This window comes from Bombus flavifrons, chromosome 6 (genome assembly GCF_040668555.2).
Source record: "Bombus flavifrons isolate JBK064 chromosome 6, iyBomFlav1_principal, whole genome shotgun sequence".
Lineage (NCBI taxonomy): Eukaryota > Metazoa > Arthropoda > Insecta > Hymenoptera > Apidae > Bombus > Bombus flavifrons.
Window position 1 is genome coordinate 5,225,754 of NC_138447.1, and position 19,620 is coordinate 5,245,373.

Here is a 19,620-nt window from a genome sequence, read left to right on the forward strand (position 1 = left end):
ATTTTTATGATTTTTTTTTCATTACAGATATATCATTTCTGTATTTCAACATTCAAATATACGTGTTACCTTTAGAAATCGAGAATATATAGGGTAGGTCGGAAAACGGAGGACGATCAAAGGGGCGTAACAGACATTTTGATTATCTTTTGAATTTAGACGTCACAGATAAGCTTATCCACCTAAACCACGCTGATTTGAAGCACGTACGTGCAGCCGGTATGTAACGTCGGTTCGCTATATCCGATTCTGCGAGAACAATGAGAAGACGAAGGAGAACGTTAAAAAATCGAAAGCAGGACAACCAGATTGTTGGTAACGTAACGAAACAAATAAATTCAGGATAGATAACGTACGAATGTGGTTCGATAACGAGACCAACTATAGAGAACCGCGACTCTATTCGTTTCGGAAACTTCATTTGAAAAGGTTGGTCTGATTCGGCGAGAAGAAACATCACCGCGTGTCTTTCCCAGCTAAGTACGAAACGATCGTTCATCGAAGGTACCTTGATGTTTATCGCGATGGAAAACACAAGAGGAATATCGTTTCTTTCGTGAGAAGAAAAGGAAAGAAACAGCGGTAGGATCGCGAAAATATCGCTTGATCGGCTCTTTTATAACGCCCGGCCGTCGCATCGTCGAGATAGCTGTCGCTGTTCGTGTGTATACGTTATACGCTACATACATATATCGACGTACATTGAAACATCGCAGGGATCAGTCGTCGAGTGTCCGAGAAATGTGAGAAATCTTAGTTTTGTAAGAAATTGCGAAAGAGAATTGATCGGTGGATGCATTTAGATTTATCGACGACCGCGCGAATGTTAACGACATTGTTTCGTATCGTAACTTTGTTATCACAGCAGCAAGTTTTCTAATTTTCCTGTTCGGCGAACAGCATATCTCGTGGCTTCACAACTTAACGCCCCTGTATTGTTCGTTACGCAACTTTTTTGAACCGAGCTATCTCCGGCCGTTACTTCCCTAGAAGCATCACCACCGTACACGCGCTTTTCTTTGCGTAAAAAAAAAAAAACGATGATTTAATTACAGGCCGTTCTTGCGATTCCGTGCGATTAAGTAGCGCGTTCGGACGTCGTAGTTTCGTTTATTAAGAAAGTTGCGGGAGCTGTTGGCAAGGACTCCCGCCAGTTTGTTTCGACGGTGCGAGAGGAAAAGTCGATAGAGAGAAGTTGGAAGAATTTTTATCGCAGGGATAAAATGTGGATTGAAAGTAAGAGAAAACGTCTGGGATGAATATGCAAACGCGTTGCTTTCGTCCTCGCGTACCTCTCATAGATTCAACAGAATAGATTCTGGTAGTTCCGTGTGCGAATGGCTGCTGATATATTTTGTAGATTTTATAACTTTCGTATGTTTGAGGGCGATACGGGATATTACGATGCAAAGCTCGCAGTGTCAAGGAAAACATCGCGTCGGTACACGTAGCATGTCGATAACTCATGGTTCAACGTGTACAACGTCTATTTATAGGGTCAATACGTTAGGCATTCTGATCAATCGACGATATTGATTTAGCGTATATAACTTAAATCTTGTCGCGAATAAACATGTAGTTGAATCAAATATGTATCCACAGCAATAGATAATATAATAAATATTATTACATGTATTATGCATGTATTTGTATTACGTAGAAATCCCGTACTCTCGTAACGTACTTATTGGCATTTCTTTATCCAAAAATTGCTTCAAAAACGTAGTTGTCGAAGCAACGACAGAGAGCATATGCGGTTGCATTTCCTGCTTCTAAATATACCAGGCATGTAAATATGAAACCGGAATTTTTGTATAGAAAATACACGTTTATTGTGTGAAAATGATTAAAAATATTTTATTCGAAGTATTGCCCATCGCTAGCTATACATTTTTCCCACCTGTCTGGCAATTGGTGGATGCCACGCCAAAAAAACTGTCGCTCTTTTGAGGCAAACCAGTCATCGAGCCATTTTCGTACATTTTCGTAAGAAGTGAAGTGCTGGTCAGAAAGTGCGTGTCCCATCGATGCAAATAAATAGTAATCGGACGGAGCCAAGTCTGGTGAGTAAGCCGCGTGCGAAAGTATTTCCCAACTGAACGCTTCGATCGTTTCCTTCACCGGTTTTGCTGTATGCGATGGTGCATTATCACGAAGCAAAATTACTTTGTGTTGCCTTTTTTGATATTCTGATCGTTTTTCACGCAAAGCTTGATTCAAATCGATCATTTGTTGTCGGTAGCGCTCGGTATTAACGGTTTCGCCAGGTTTTAACAGCTCATAATAGATCACACCCTTCTGATCCCACCAAACACAGAGCATTGTCTTCCGTCCATAGCGATTTGGTCCTATAGTCGATATCGGTGGTTCGCCTGGAGCTACCCATGATCTTTTACGCTTAGGATTCTCAAAATATATCCACTTTTCATCGCCAGTCACAATTCGGTGGAGAAATGACTTTCTTTTGTATCTGGCGAGCAGCATTTCGCAAGTGATTTTTCGGTTTTCCTGCTGTCTTTCATTCAGTTCATGTGGAACCCATTTTCCCACCTTCTGGATCTTTCCCATGGCTTTCAAACGTATGGAGACGGCTTCTCGTGTCACGTTTAATTCATCAGCGAGTTGTTGTTGCGTTTGAGCGTCATCCTCATCCAACGATGCTTGCAATTCGCTGTCTTGAAACTTTTTCGGTGGTCTTCCACGTTCTTCGTTCCTCGTGTCAAAATTGCCACTTCTGAATTTTTTAAACCACTCAAAGCACTGTGATTTACCAAAAGCATGCTCACCGAAAGTTTCGACAAGCATTCGATGCGATTCTGCAGCAGTTTTCTTCAAATGGTAACAGAAAATCAATGCTGTCCGCAAATCGTAGTTTCCAGGCACAAAATTTGACATGTTCAACGCTATTACAAACTATGCCGTTGTATGAAACTTGTATTGTTCTGAGTCGAAAATGTTTGTGAGATGTCAACAAAGACTTTTGGCATCAATGACGCAGTTTAGTGATAACTACATTATCAGCTAAGGCCATCTATATGCAAATTCCGATTTCATACTTACAGACCTGGTACAGCCACGCGACTATCGTGGAAGCAAGAGGCTTAGCTACACCCAAGACACACCCGGTAGAAATAAAGCGCTATGCCACTTTTTCGCGTCGGTGTTACTTTTCCCAAGACGTTTCTTCTCATCTCTGAAAGCGTATGATTATTCGAGACGACTCGTCTTCGGAGACCAACCCCGTATAATTTGATACAGGCCCTGGCTGGCTGGGATACCGCGAACCGATCAATACGATACGATGAATAATTTTGTAATACTCTTGGAGAAGAGCGACGCATAGTATTTCCGCGGTGGAATGACAATTGATCATGGCGAGACGTCGTTCAGAGAGACGGTACCCGTGCCAAGTTATACGTCAGGATAGTTGGAATTTTCATGGGAACGTCTTTGTTCGCGAATAAAGTGTTCCGCGTACGTGTCCGCGTCGCGACTTTACCCTACGAATACATAGTGGTACGTACGCTTATCAATGGGAAAAGTTTATCGAGTCTTTGTATCGGTGAGTTTTTTCAAGATCAGTCGCGATCGATACGTGTGTTTGATCTAAAAAGCACGTGTTATGGTTGGCGGCGATCGGTGAGAGCGAGCAATATTTGCAAGTGACGGAAGATAGATCTCGTCCTGGGGATATATCGTGAAAAGTTGACCCGATAAACTTGTCCCCTCGTTGTCGAATCCCATTTTCGATTACACTTTTTGCCTTTCCATTTAATAGTCCGAGAGATAGTGTCGCGTCATTGTTGGCGAGCGTTGCTGTTGAATCGATAAGATGAGAACTTGTGGTTTCTATGATGCCAGGTAATTTAAAGTCCGAAATGTAGTTTGCCTTCTTTTGTACATAGTATGCATCCGAGGAAATATGAACGGTTTTGGAGATACGGTAGTAAGCAAAGTTTGAATCGACGGAATTTATTTTTAGTTAGTCGATGGAACTTTCGCTATTCGATATAAATAACTTCAAATCTGTCGATATTCTTCGTATTTATGTTAAATCTACGAACAAATTATTCGTCGGTACAGTGGTTACTTTATACAAACGGAACGCTTTGCCTGTGATTATTTCCTTTAATTTGAACGGATAGTTGTAATAGATACGCTCCGCATCCTAAATTTGCACATGTAACTTTATATTTGCGCGATAGTAAATTTCTACAGACTTCTCCGTGGCTTATAGTAGCTTACGTGTATTTCAGCGAACGTTTAGCATTCAAAACATTATTTTAACAAGCTTGTTATTAAGTTTAATAGTATTAAACTTTTTGCTATAAATCTAGCTGTAGCCGTTGAAACACGTATATAGAGAGGTAAAATAGTTTTGTCAACTCTCAGCTTAATGACCAACATCCCTGCATTATGATGTATATATTATAATGAATAGCTTCAATCCTCGTATCGAAGTTGTAATTACGAACATTGAATATTTCAGGGTAAACGTTGCTACAGTGAAATTTAATTCCAGATTGTAAAGTTTGTTCTATGTTACGGTAAAATCTGATAAACGGACATTGTGCTCCTCCTATGTATCTTAATCGAATCGTTTTCTATTTGTTATCGATTCTATAAGTACGCAACACGTGAAAAGAGAAACATTTAAACTGTTAAAATACTCCTGAAAATTTTACTTTCTTCTGCGTGTAATTTAAATACGTTACGTGTAATAGGACGATAAAAAATGTAAAATATAAAAAATATCGTTGTCTAGACGAGGAATTGCCACCGATATCGAAGAGAGAAAGAAAGATATTGCATGAAACTTCATTTCCTGTTTCACAAGTACCGTTGCATTTATTATCGCTGGAATGTAAATTACATGTAATTTTCAAATATCCCTGATATATCATATTGTCTAATTTCCATACGATATGCGTGTAATTTATGTACTTCTGTCTTTTGTGACGAGCCAGTGAATCGAGTTCGTTAAGTAAGTAGAAAAACTGCGTTTCATTGAAAGTATTTTACGACCTATGTTGATTAAACTTCTTTTCTTCCTTGCTACGTATAAACAACTATAAAAGTTCGGTTACGGTAATACTGAATTTCTACAATGCAATATTTGATAAAAGAAAAACATCGTTATTACAGATAAAAATATAATACACGAAAGCTTTATTTAAATATTACAAAAATTCCGTCTACGCGATTTCACTTGTACGTTCGAAACGACGTTGAAACGATATGTCAAATTTATCGGTGAATTAATTTGTACGATCGTCGAACTAACGACTAAGAGAAATAAAATTTAAATATTCCATAATAATAAATTTGTCTGCTTTTTTAAATTCTAATCAGCTCGCTGGTTATCGCGTAGGCCAATACTTATGCTACTTCTCGTAAGAACAGAAAAAAGTTTGTTCGCTCAGTTCGCTCGTTTCAACGTAGAAATTCGTAAGTTGGCAGAAAACTTTGCGCTCATGGGGAAAGGGTTCATTTATGGTTACGGTAGGTAAGAGACACTTAGAACGGCATCGTAAATAAGAAGTGGATTATTACTGGTCGTAGCGTACACGTGGTAGGAATGTTAACGTCACCCAGTACGCAGCACGCGTAAACCTAAGGAACGTAGCACACTCCTCTGTATGCACGTGTTCTTTGTTTGTTTTCTCTGCCATGTCGTCGTACCTACGTTATTTTTACACTCGAATTTTCATTTTACTTTCATAATATTCGCGTACGTGTAATTGCAACGTGAAATTCTTCACCGGAGTTTGAAATTTATTTCGTTGCTGCAAACTATAATTCGAACGTTGCACGAAATACATAGGAAAAGTACAATTTTCTCGCGCTCTCGTTTCTGAAAGGATTAAGAAGCGACGTCCCATCGCAACGAGAAAGCACAAGTTGCTTGAAAACGTATTCAACTGGAAACTTCTCGATCGTGGAAAGCTTCGACGAGGTAGTCCACCTAGGTCGCGATCGCGTTCATTATCCACGTTCACGCGGATAAGGAATCGCGTTCGTTTAATCTTGGCGAATGAAACGGAATGCAAAAGCAACGCGATGGAAGTTGCCAGCTGAGGGTGTTTAATTATTTCGCTGTTTAGAAAGTTTCTAACACATTGCGCCGTATCCTTCCTCGATTTTCTTCAATTTGCCCCGTCAACTTGGTTCCTTCCATTTCCGGTGTTCCATCGTGTACGTCAGCTTTTGCTCGGTTTAAACGTCTGCGTCGACTGCAGCGGGACACGGAACTACCTGGTTCAACGCACACACAAATATACGCGTTTAAAAGGGGGACGGACGCTGTGCGTCGCGTCGCGTCGCGTCGTTACACCTTCGTTTTTCCGTATGTTGTAGACACACGAAAGCCACCACCGTGTGTCGTTACCGTTTCTGTGGCGTGCGGTGACAAGATTTGCACGTTGCGAAACATCGAGTTTGAAGCGGAGGAACACTCGGACCTTTGCTTCAAAGTGGACTCGAAACTCGGGTTAAAATATTTGAAACGTCGTTTCGTGCGTTATTTATGCCAGGTGCAGAGTGTGTGTTTACCTTAAATAATTGTAACTCGCGTTCATTCGATAACCAAATTATGTCGTATCGAATATGAATTGCATCTTCTCGCGGTTTCGAACTGAAATAGCGCAAGGACGCTGATCAAGCAATCTGCACGGTTCGACAATTTTGTGTATTCACTGCTGGTTTCGACGTCCAGCGATTCATTTACAATTCAGTTTCTGCCGCGACATAGGCGACGAATGAACGTAGGTCCGAATATTAAAGCGATGCTGGATAATTGAGAGACTCGTTTGCTCCCTGTTTCTGTTACGAAGGACACGGGATGCCTACAGTTTCCTCTCGCCGACGCTTGTCGCTTTCGTTTCACACAGTTACGGATACACTGTATCGGATTGTCGGGAAAATCGCCAGCGAAATTTCAGAAAAATTTGTACCAACGTATTCTCATAGGGTCGATATTTCAGCGAATATCGCCTACATGTGTTGATAATTGTGGATCTTAATCGTCGAAATAAATGTATAAGAACACTTAGATTACACTTAGAATCGATATCAAAATAGTTTCAGATTTATTTAATATGTGATTTACAGGATATTAGTCGATACACATTTGCACGCGTCTCGACACTCTCTTTGTCTCACCATCTTCTTTACCACATTACCAATGAAACAGTTGCATACTTCTGTTTTACGAGACGCTGTGCACGCACATACTCTCACACACACTCATACTCATATATGTGAGTTACTACTACGCAGCTAATCTAGTGTAGCACACAAAATTACACATATCTCGATAATATGCAATATCATGCAACACCTTACCATGTCTCGGCATCTAACGCGTTGAAAAGCAACATCTTTTCCTATCTTTATCTTAACCGGTTCTGGATTCCTCTTATTAAACGTTGAATTTACTGTCCAACTCCGTGGCTCTATTCATCATATCCGAATTTAACGTTTCGTTATTTGATCGAAGTTTGCAATAAATAATTCTCTTCCAATTCCGTGAAATATACAACGAAATGTATCGATTGTCAAAAACAACGCTACGAACTTCCAAACTTTACTCTACGCTTAAATCAATCTCTTTCTTTTATTTCTTCTTTCAACGATTCCTTTGTAGGCGACGAAAAAGCCTTGATGGTTGATGTTTAATGGCAAAACCGAGTAACGTTTTTAATCGGTGTGAAATGTGAAATATTTAAACTGAATAGTCGATATACGAGCGCTTTTTGCCTGACTCTGTCTGATTCTGTCTCATCGTGTAACAGCAGGACGTGGTATATCTGGGATAACGAAACGAAGTGCCAGTCGACCACGGAGATTGTCGAATGGAAGAAAAATTGCCGTACACACCCTACGGTCGCGTGTCATTTCGAAACGGTTACGATCGGGTGATTCGTTTCGATTGACGATTTCGCGATCCTCGGTACACTCGTGCGCGACCGTCCATCGGACCGATGCAGATTAAATTAAAGTGGAAAGAACGTCTTCGAACTTCGATATATCGTATTTCAGTTCTACTATCGTACACGCACCGACCTGATCGCATATGCATTATACCACTGATCGATTCGCCTGTATGGCGAAGCGTGTCACTGATAGATAGCCAATTTACTATGAGAACCGTAACTCGTGTGTAAGCCTGTGCACGGCAGCCAGAGAGCTTTGTAAAGCGCGACTGCGTTGTTAAAAAGGGAAAGAAGTTAGCGTTCCAGGATACGCGTATATGTAGGTATGTAGCCAGAAGTGGATTACTATCCCGACTTAATGGTGAATGGAGGTATTTGTAAATCACGATTACCATTTCTAGTCATGGTAAAAGTGAATAAAAGTGAATATTGGAACGATATGGGAACGTAAATAGAAAGAAAAGAATGATATCCTACGAGTCATGTGTCTCTTCACGAATTAAACGACGGAAGGTAAATATTTTCGATGCTGTATAAAACGTATATTTAGTTGGAATGCGTGTAGAGTGTAGCTGGTTGCACTGTTTCCATCACTCGAAATGCTGAACCTCGAGTATATTCCACGTTTCTCTTTATGTTAGTACGTATGTATGTGCGCGGATGCGTGTATTTCGCATATATCCAGCAGCAAAGCAAAATATCGCGCTTGTAAACGTACGGATCCGGGGCGAATGATCGAACGTTTTCCTGTCGTTATTCTTACGTGTTTGTCGAGTCTTCCCTAGGTGGTCTCTGTCTTTCTCTGTCTCTCTCTCTCCCTCCCTCTCTCTCTCTCTCTCTCTCTCTCTATTTCCGTTGCTCTTTCTCTCGAGTTGCAGCCCACGTCGGAATTAGGAAAGTTTGCAGCTAGAAGGAAGTTCCGCGGCCGGAAAAACTTTTCCACGGCGGGGGTAGGTGATGACCATCGCGAGCCCCATCCAGTCAAGGGCTAAAGCCAGCTGTCGCCACGGTGAAATTGAAAAATCTGCCGGTTCTTTCGTAGTTGCGCTTGGCTAGGAAAAATCGGCACGAGGATTACGACATCTTTATTACGGGGACGTTGATACGGCGCGACTGATATGCTGTGCTTTATGGTGATTACGTAGATAGCGATGATAAGGAAGCGCCGCTTGTTAGTAGGCGATTTCGCCGGGCGCAGATACGTTCTTCGTTGATTCGGACGTGTAATTGACCGGATGCTGGTTGATTAATTATTATCAATTCGTTGCACGATGTCTGTTTTGCGTAGTTACGCGCCAATTCCCGTATGAAACTGCTCGGGAATCCGGGAGTGCATCAGCTGACGACGATGTATAAACGGGCACGCTGTGCTTGCAAATTAATGAAATATACTCGCACGGCTGATAACTCGCGCGTTTATTGCTCGCCCGTACATTCCGAAGTTTATAGAATCGTGCGGATTAAAGCCTGATTTACAGTTCGACGGATCAAGCGATAATTACCGAGCGTGGTTACCGATCCAACTTACGAGCTGAAGTTTTTCCGTGCGAGAAAAATTGATAACGCGTCGTCCCACCTTCCTCGATCTCAAATCCCGTTAGACATTTTGTAGATGTTGAAAGATCTCATGAATTTTACGTTTGTCGGGGCAAACTGTTAATTAGAATTTTGAGTAGCATCGCTTCGACCGATTCGATAATTTCAGTAGACTTCCCTTCGGATAACGTCGTCTCTCGCTTTGTCGATGCCGCGTCGAATTTAAATACAATATAAATACGCGGATTGCCGCAAAGGATTACGTAAGTAAAGATTAAAAGAACAACGTGGAAAGGTTCAAAGGCTGTGAAATCGTGGACGAGAGGAGGAAGGAATCCTTGATAAATAGCGCTACTTTCTGCGACTCCTTTCTGCCCATTAAAAATACGAATCTCCATTGAGTAATCTACGGAGCTTTGTCAGGCGAATCGTTCCCCGTCGGTTCAATCAGATTTTAAAACGCGCATGAGAATAAATTGAACTGGAATCTCCCGCGAGACTAATAATGGCAGAAGCATGAATATTAATACCATTTGAACTTCGTGGAAACTTTCAGTTCGGCTTGACAAGGAAGTTCGTCTGTAACCGAAGGGAGGTAGACGGGAAAGCAAAGAAAAGAGAAAAAAAATGGATTCTTGTTCGGTGGATCGTTGGTGGAATAGCGTGCATGAGCGTTCGCGGAGAGTAAAACACGTTTCGTAGATATTTCATTGGAACCGACTTGAAATATTCTTTCAGTTTTAAACTCCGAAATTAACAAAGGAAATGGAAGAAAATAATGAAAAGAAAGGAGGGAAAGAACTCAAAAAGTACGAATGTTATAAATGAAGTCTATCTTTTACGCGTTTTGGTTGAAACACATCCGATTCAAAGGTCGAGAAAAGTCAAAGAGCGTCGGTTTCGAACGAGTTTTTCCAGCAATTTCATAAGGGGAGGGGGGGCAACAGCATGAATTAATTAAACGTTTAACGTTATCTTTTAAATGTAACAACGAAATTTATTGTATACAGGAAGTATGTTGCGAGATACGTAAATGCGAAAGCAACATCATTGCGGGACGAACAAAACTGTAATTCTTTGAACTCGTCCCTTCGTTTTTCCATGTTTTGCTGTTTTTCCTTCCACCCAAAAGCCAGAGGCTGCATAAACCTTTTCGATTAATTGCTTTATCTTACGAATATGCATGAAAGCGGACGCGGCGTTTAAACAAGCCTGGGATACGCGTTCCATCGATAATTTCAAAGTTCGTTTCTGGCCAAATATGGTAGGCAATGACCAACGGAGTCGCGCGCATATTTCACGTTTTCCGGTGGATTTATTTGAAGCACAGAATATCGACCGGTGGGAAATTGAAAAATGCAGATCGCTTTCCCTCAACCTCGTGACAAGGAAGCCAATGCGGAGACTCGAGGGAGGAACAGAGGAACGGGGTGGGGACGTGGTATCTTTGTTCGTTGTAGCAAGAGTGTTTTGCATTGCGAATACGTAATAGTTTCAACGAATGTTACGCGTTTGAATCGTGAATATCGTTTTATCACGTAACAGATGGCAAAACATGGAAGGCTATACCTTACTTTAATTAAAAATATCGGAAAGCTTTGTTCGTACGCGCGTTCTTAAGAAATCGAGCAGATAGTTTCACCGTTCGATCGTTAAAACACGTACAAAGATGTTTTGCTGCAATATTATTAATTATATCGACATCTCAAACTACCCAACCAGAGCAACGGGAAAGACACGGAATAGGCACACGATGTTTCGATATTGAACGAGATTTAAAAAGATAATTTCATCGTAGACGGCGGCATGTAGTCGTGCAAAGACTAAAATCCCAGGAAACTTGGCGTTCCGATTCTAATTATGGCGCGGGACTGGCGATTCCGTGAATTCCAGCACATTCTCCCTGTTCCGATTAAACGAAAATGGAGCGACGTATGTGAGGTCGTGGAAAAAATGTTCTGTCGAGCGCGAATTGCTTGATTAACTGGTAATTCGTGAGCAGTGCGTTACGAGAGAGGACGTGACCCCGTGTCCTTCAGGTGTACACGTTAACCGGTCATGGGTTAATCCGCGGGTTCAAGCAGAGCTGCTAGTGGCGCGGAGAAATGGAAAAGAGGGATCCTCCGGTTTCATCTCTGTCGGGGAAATTAAACCACGTATCCAGCTGGCGTCTATTCATACATACGCTTTCGCGGAAAATGTTTACGGGAAAGGAAAACGTATCGTTGCGTCTATTAAGGATCGGCTATGTAAACGGAGTAATTAAAATTTCATTTTACGCCTGGAGACGGGCGAACTGTTCCGTGAACGATGCTCCACCGCGAAGATTCGTTAATCGCGCGGAGGCGCAATTAAACCGTGGCAAATGCGAATTAACACGGCGTTCGAATGGCTTTTTATCGCAAGGAATCTCGTTGCACCGTCTCGTTGACACTTTTTACAATCCCTCGCTTTTGAACGCTCGCTTTTCGTATTATCGAAATATTATCGACGCACGTGAATTACACTTTTTACGAAGGATATCGACGTAATTTTTCATTTTACTTTCCAACGTACGTTAGCGTGAACAAATTTGAGATCGTACGTTGGTCCAGAACAATGCTCGAGATTAGACTTCCCACTTCATCGCTGGTATGTACGTAAATAAGCATCGGTGGAAAACCCGCTTCACAAGCATCGAAGCATCGATTATTGTTACACGGAGAATCAAATGTTTTCCATGGAAAAATCCAGCAAATTTCAGTCGTGTAATGTTCACACTAAATACAACAATGGGGAAGTTGTAGGTTCTCTTAGAAGAAAAACACACGTGCATTGTATATTCGAGAGACAAAATTGCGCATGAAGCTAAATATGAAATTTCATATTTCGCATAAACTCTGTATAATTAACCTATACCGTTGGAACTTTTTAAATATAAAAGATCTAGTTTAAATACGTTACTTTCTCGTTATTTCGGACAAGCTCATATCTTATTTGATATTTTCTCTATTCGCGTATTGTAACATATTGTATAACATACTCGTACATACACTTGTATCTACCTTTAAATACAATCGACGCGGTACGTTGCAACTACAGCTTACGTAAAAAGTATGAAGCAAAAGGAGCAAATGAAATGGAAGAAAAGACATGCGATCGAAGGTTTGCTTTGGAAGGAAAGAAGAAAGGGCGGCTCGAAAGAGGTAGAGAAACGAACACGAAGGAATCTTAGTGAATCGTTCTTATCGCGGCAAGAAGTCCAAACAGAGCGGCTAACTTTTTCGATAGCCCAGCCAGGGGAATCGTTACCCTTTCAAATGCGAAAAGCGTTTGGTATGATCCATGCGCGGCCATTGCGGGGCGGCGCGGTCCTGGTCAAAGTAAAGGCGGAATCCGGCAGAATGTATGCAGTGCCCCAGAAAAAAAGTTTGGCTAGTGGATAGAGCGCGCGGAGGATTAGAGCCGTGTCCGGGGCCGAATTTATCCGCGAGGTTAGAGCGTGAAACCGGCTCGCAACCGGAGCCTCGAAACTGTGTGAAATCGTATTACCCGATGAATATGCAGCGCGATTTTGCGGTCGAAAGTTTTCGGTTCCGCTTGTAACTCGTAGGCGGTCTCCGGTAAGCGACGACGGAACTATGGAACCCGAATCCTCTAGACGTATTCTAATTAGTACAAAAACCAGAGGAGAACAAGGTGACGGCATGGCGGCAACACGCGGAACCAGGAAAAGGAGATAGCAAGAGTATAGGGAGAACGCAAGGCTGTTCCTAAATCACACTCGACCGAAATCTGCGTTCGGCGGTTTAATTGGTTTTTGGCTAGTAGAAAGTGCGGCAAGAAATCACCGGCCAGCCAGGAATTAATTAGACATCGGTCCCGGAATAACGATTACATCAAATTTAATTGGACAATTCCATTTGTAGATTGGACAGTTTTGAATACGCGCCGCGTAAGAAGCGCCGTTTCCGTGGAAATAATTGGTTTTCTTCGACTACGGCCGAGAGAAGGGGTGTGGCTCTCTTTGTCGTTTCTCGAATAGATCTTCGCTTCTTCCTAACCTTTCTACCATCTTTTCCTTTAGGATCTACTTTTCATGGTAAGCCAAACGGGAAATTGCATCGCGAATGTCCGATTGGCTACCGATGTCTGAACGGATGATTAAAAGTTGATCGAATTATCGAATTGACACGGTTCGATAGATGATTTCGAGCAAATGTCTCTGTTGGTCGAGTTAGCTTAAGTTTCATCGTTCGCGAAATAATCGGTTTTCTTGTCGCAACACCGTGCTATTGGTTCGTTGTCGAAGCTATCTCTTTGGCTTCGATGCGATTGTTTTGATCATTGATCGAAAAGCTGTGAGCGAAAAGGGAAAATATTCTCGTGGTGGCGACGCGTTCATTCAAACGTTTCATCGTTAAATGTCATTTTGTAATCGAATCGATGATCGGATCGCGCGATTCGGATTCGATAATTCATTCGTATTCGAATTATTTTGTTTCATAGCGCGTTGAATATACGCATTCGATGCAGACACATCGCAAGACGGTCCTAAAAAATCACAATGCTTTTGCAATTGCGATAGTGGCCAAAGGAGCGAAAAGATTCGAGTTTGAAATGACAATATTGCTTTGTTCTACAACTCGTTCTGCCACGCCTTGTTTCATGTTTTCTCTTCCAACAGTATTGTTGTAGTAACAAATTGTTGTTTTGCAATTGTCCGATAAAACGGACTTCTGTGCGTAATCCATGTGTAAAGTTTTCAGCTACGCAGACGATGCAATTGTTGAAATATAAAATTGTAGTAGTCGTCGTGATAGCATCGTTACTGGATCGGATACTATTTTAGAAAAACGTTTTGTAATCTGTAACCACTGAGATATGTAAAATAGTGGACGGGTATGTATGACTAGGAAGAAGAACGCGTAATAAAGAAAAAACTAATCGAGCAACGGTATTTCGTTATTTCGCTATTCCGTTAAAGGAAAAGGAAAGGAGAGTGGACAAAAGGAAGGAGGAAGCTACGTAACGCTAAATGATAAAATTGATTCTTACTTTCTACCACTCGTGATACACTCGGGCTACGCGGAACTACGAGATAAAATGAAATTTCACGGTAGACAAAATTTCCGGGTCACAGAAAGGTATCAGAATAAATTTTCAAGTAATCTATTGAAACTTCACCGGTATATCGTAACGTCGAGGAGCGTAGCTAAGAGACCGTCTAAAGTAAGTAATACAAGAATATTAAAATGACAAAAGGAAATGTGTAAGGCAGAGAGAAAAGAATGCAGGTATGGAAGCTACGTATATACCTAGGACCACCCATGACGACATGTAGATTGTCAGAACAAAATACGATGTTAGATAATGCACCGTAACGAGATCGGCTAATGCCATTGGTCTACTCTACTTGGAAAAGTGCATCCACGAAGCAATCACGCTGATAAGATTTATCTTCCGTGGCGTGCAAGTATCCTTAACGGCCGGTAGGTCCGAAATTATCGAAGGAAAAAATTTCTAGGTCGACCACGAGAAGTCGTAAAAAAGATAGTACGAAATGCGTGTGGATACTCACGGAGAAAAAACTTGATCTAGAGATTCCTGGGGCTTCTGGGTAGCTTGCTCATGGATTTCTGGTCCGATAGTATGCAGCTGCAGTCCTTGTCGTAACCTCGCTACCCTCTAACTTTTTCGCCATTTCCAGCTTCCGTTCCACCTTGATTCTCGTTGTTTCATACGCTGGATCTTTATGCATTCGCCTTGAGCGATCGTCGGTCCGTGCAAGGAAATCCAGAATTTCCAGTCAGGGTGAACGACGTTCGATTTTTCAACGTGTATAAGGCTCGTGTATTGTATATCTGTATATACTTAGCTGGTAACTGCGTTTGCAACGTTGTTCGTTCATTTGCTGGCAAATTATACTTCTCGATTTTTCTCGCGGCAGTACTCGTTTGCATCGAGCCATTCTCTTTTTTTTTTTTATTTTTTTGATCACGTTTAAATGGTATGTAATTATTAGCGCAGGTCGACAGCCATATTGTGATTTTGGTCTCTCGCGTTTGAGAAAAGAACAACTGCCGCGAAATAGGTATCTATTAGGAGAATGAGTTAAGATTTTTCAAAGGAAAGTTACGAATAAAAATTTCATCGTACGGCTTGTTGAATTACGTTTGGCAAAATTTTGTAATTATATTGTCCATGTACATTTTACTTTGAAACATCGGAGGTTGCACGGAAAGAAAGAAATTATTTTACATTAACTCGTCAAGCGAATCTCATTTCTCCTTCTGAAGTACATTTTTTGGAACACGTGAAATTTTTCTCAAAACAGAATTCATTCGGTGGGATTTAATACGTCCCTTTGCTTCTTTTGAAATAACTGTTTGTACATATATTGCGTATTCTTTCGCTTATAACGAATATTTCACGAACGACATCGTGCAACGGATTGGACATTCTATTTTACTTGAAACTTTAGATACATTTTATTTTTAATTTGCTCCGAAATAAAATAAACTGCCTTTTTTTATCGAATGAATAAGTAAAAGTCTAATTTTTCATTTGAGATCGTATAATTTAATAACTTCTAAACTAGTCTGTCTTTTTAAATATTTTGTTCGATAAATGTATAATAAACGTAGGATGGAAATACTATTTTCGAAAATCTTTCAAATCTAAGTAAAATAATTCGGTTAATAATAATTTAATGATTTCCATTTCGAAAAATAGGAGTCAGTCGAGTAATTGAAAGAGAGATGGCTGAAAGAACGTGAAAAAATAGACCGGAAATATCTAGCGATTTATTAATTACCGCTGCTTACGTTTCTTTATCTGAAATAAAGTAAGACGTACTATACGACATATTTCATCGCCACGGTACATTGTCGTAGATACACATACGTACGTATGCTATATACATCTTCGGCAACTCAGTTACTACGATTAGTGAACGATAGGAATTTCTTAATTTCTCCGCTAAGCAGTAAGCGTTTCAATCGTTGTGTACGTTTAAGCTGCGTATATAACACAATCCTATACCTATACAATCTATACCGTATACATATCATATAGAGGACTGTGCTTAAGTCAAAATTTGGCGCGCAATAGTTTTTCAATATGGCGGCTGAGCGTTGGATGTTTGTAACGCGTGCATCGTAATTCTAATATTAATTACTAATAATCGACGTCAACGTTACTCTTTCTTCTCTAACTATCGTTCCGATGGATAAATCTTTATCGGTGATGCGTTGTTATTAATAATAAACGTGTGTTTTTATAGTAAAGTGGCAAAAATCATATCGTTTACTGATTAACGTTACTGTATTCGAAGAAGTGACACAAGAAGAAAGTTTATCTCTGCTGTTCGTTAATGCTTTAACAGTGTTATCATTATTAGGAATTACGACTTAGGAATTAGCACTTAGTAGGTAAATATGTATGTGTTCGGTGTTTCGATTCGACTCGGCAGAATTTCATTTACAATCGGATGTTTTGGCGTAGCTCGTAACGTAATACGAAATACTACGTTTTAGGAATTAGATTCTAAAGTAACTCTTGTTTGATCTGGTTTGTTATAGAGGTTGCAGTGGTCCAGCAGCGGGGCACATCGTGAACTTTGTTATCTGAAGGGACGTAGCGAGGACCAGTGTCAGAATTATGTACGAGTATTCGGCAGACAAGGGCCTGATCGATTTCTTGTTTGTGGAACGAACGCATACAAGCCGCTCTGCAGACAATTCACCATCAAGGTAAGCGCTTTAGATCTTTTTTTTAATCGGCGGAAATATCAAGGTCGTTTGATAAGTAGTTCTTTGTTTCAAACTACCAGATTCCAGTCACTTTAATGTTCGACCACCACAGTTAACCGCGCATGCGAAAGCAAATCGTTAAGTGAAACAGAGCTTTGTGGCAAACCATGCTTGCCTTTACTGTACAGCCTTTCTATTTCTATTGTTGGTATAAAAGCTATTATAACGTGATTAGTTACAAATTACGCACCGGTAAAATAGAAACCAAAACTACCAATTTTATGTTTTCGGAAAAAGATTTTCGATCTTTATGTGCAAAAAATATTTAAATATATATTTTTAATCAAATTTGTCCGATGTTCACTCGCATGCCATTGACAAATATTCATTACTTCTATACCTTCTTAATGAAAGCTCGTAATTTTTAAATCTGATTATCCGATTCGATCGAAAGATCTCTATACTGAAGGGTATTCATTACAAATAATATTTTGTATCGTTCGTTTGCTGATACTTGATTGAAACGCACACAGTACTTTTTAAACGATTATTTAAATAATGATCTATATTTTGACATTGCTGAAATAATGGATTAATTAGGGTACATCGACCTAGAGTGAAATATCTTCATAGAAAGTTCATGGGACAAATATATTTTTTTTCGTATCGTAACAAATTGTACCGCATGTTTTGAACATTAATTAAACGAATATGCAATATATTTTTCCGGCACAACGACCCCGATAATAAACCATGTTCTTAAGAAATATTTACTTATTATATATTATATTATATATATTTATTTATTACATTTAAATATGTAATTGCTCCAAAGCTTCCTGTTCTTCTTTCTATATATTATATTGTATAATGTGCGTTGAGTTTCGAATTACTACTAACATTATCAAAGAAATTTTAGTCTTTGTTTTTTTTAGTCTTTGAATTTTTGTCTTTTGTCTCACTAATAAAGGAGCGAGCTAAAAAATATCGTGACGCTTGAATATTTGAGCGATACTAGTTAGTTGCATACAAAAACTAATAAAAATACAGTATATATAGACAATGTATAATTATGTTACAGACAGACGCAATTCTATTTAATTTATGACAAATAAAATGAATAAATATTAACACCGTTGTGATCATTCGATTCGATAATTATTTAAATAATTTTTGATTTTGGATAATTGAACATTCCCATAATTTTCTACTTATAGATATAACGATATCAGGCTTACGAATAGCATCCATTAAAATATTGCTTATTTAATATTAATTGTACGATTGATGTATTGCGGTTTGTTTCCATTTTATTATAATGAGTAATTATTAAATCAATATCCATTAAAATTCTTACAAATGAGAATAGCAAATAACAACGATAATGAGTGTAATAGGATTGAAACAATCAACTATATGCACACAAATTGATCTAAATAATATCGAACTCTGATTAACGTTTATTATAAAATATCGTATAATGCTAGGAATAATTATCTTCAGAAACGCGATAAGTTCCTTAAATTTCATACCAACGTACGCAACAAACGATTAAGAAGCTGTACGAAGCATCTTAAGTGGTATATGCGGTCAACAGCTGTATATATAAAACGCTTTTGTTTCGTATTACAAAATCAAATAATCTATAATTTCATAACGTTAATCTGTTACAACAAATAGACGCAGTAGGCCTATATTTCTACCTTCTTTATATTTAATTGATTACACGATATATAAAAAATTTTATCAGAGTCTTATCCTACATGGAGATAAAACTGTTCGTATTAATTTACAATGTTTCATATTTTAATCTTTATAGATACATTAATGTATATTGGTCGTTGTTCTCGAAACAAAATTGATTATCTAGAACACAACATGGCACGGCCATACATGGATACTTAATGAGCAAGCGTTCAACAAAGGCAGACGATGGTCAGATTTTGGTTTTGCTTCGTTTGTTTATTTAATAATCAGGCGCACACAGCGGTGTACACACACACGTGTTTCAAGGCGAGGCGTAACGCGAGAGGAAAGGGTGGCATTTTAGCAGCGTTACTGCAAAGTCAGACAGGGAGAGCAAACTGAACGGCAAATAACGTTAGAAACGTAGAATTTGCGGATAATTTATTGCTCGATGTTAAATATTAGCGCAACAAACAGAACGTGTAATACGTAATAAGCGAGAACGATATGAGAACTATAATCAGATTCGCGTCGATTCTACTTAATGATAACCGGGATCAAGTTATTTGAAGATTGGTTTAACCTACGTTAGGCTAATGAACCGTGGTGTTTGTCATTTTAGATTAAGAAACTACTAGAAATTAAAATCATACACTTGGCTTGATTCTCTTTTTCCTTTCTAGTATCTACGTATTTTATAAATTTCCAGAGTCATAATTATCTTCACAAAT

The 19,620-nt window shown here is 39.6% G+C and overlaps 1 protein-coding gene across 2 annotated transcripts in view; it reads left to right on the forward strand.

Annotated features, from left to right (window-relative positions):
* The window catches only part of LOC138180501 (semaphorin-1A), a 386,643-nt gene that overhangs the window by 196,486 nt on the left and 170,537 nt on the right, over positions 1–19,620 (forward strand). For both annotated transcript variants that reach the window (XM_069114413.1, XM_069114412.1), the window contains one exon: positions 17,033–17,203. In XM_069114413.1, coding sequence (XP_068970514.1) covers positions 17,033–17,203 — 171 coding nt within the window. The remainder of the gene's footprint in view (positions 1–17,032; positions 17,204–19,620) is intronic.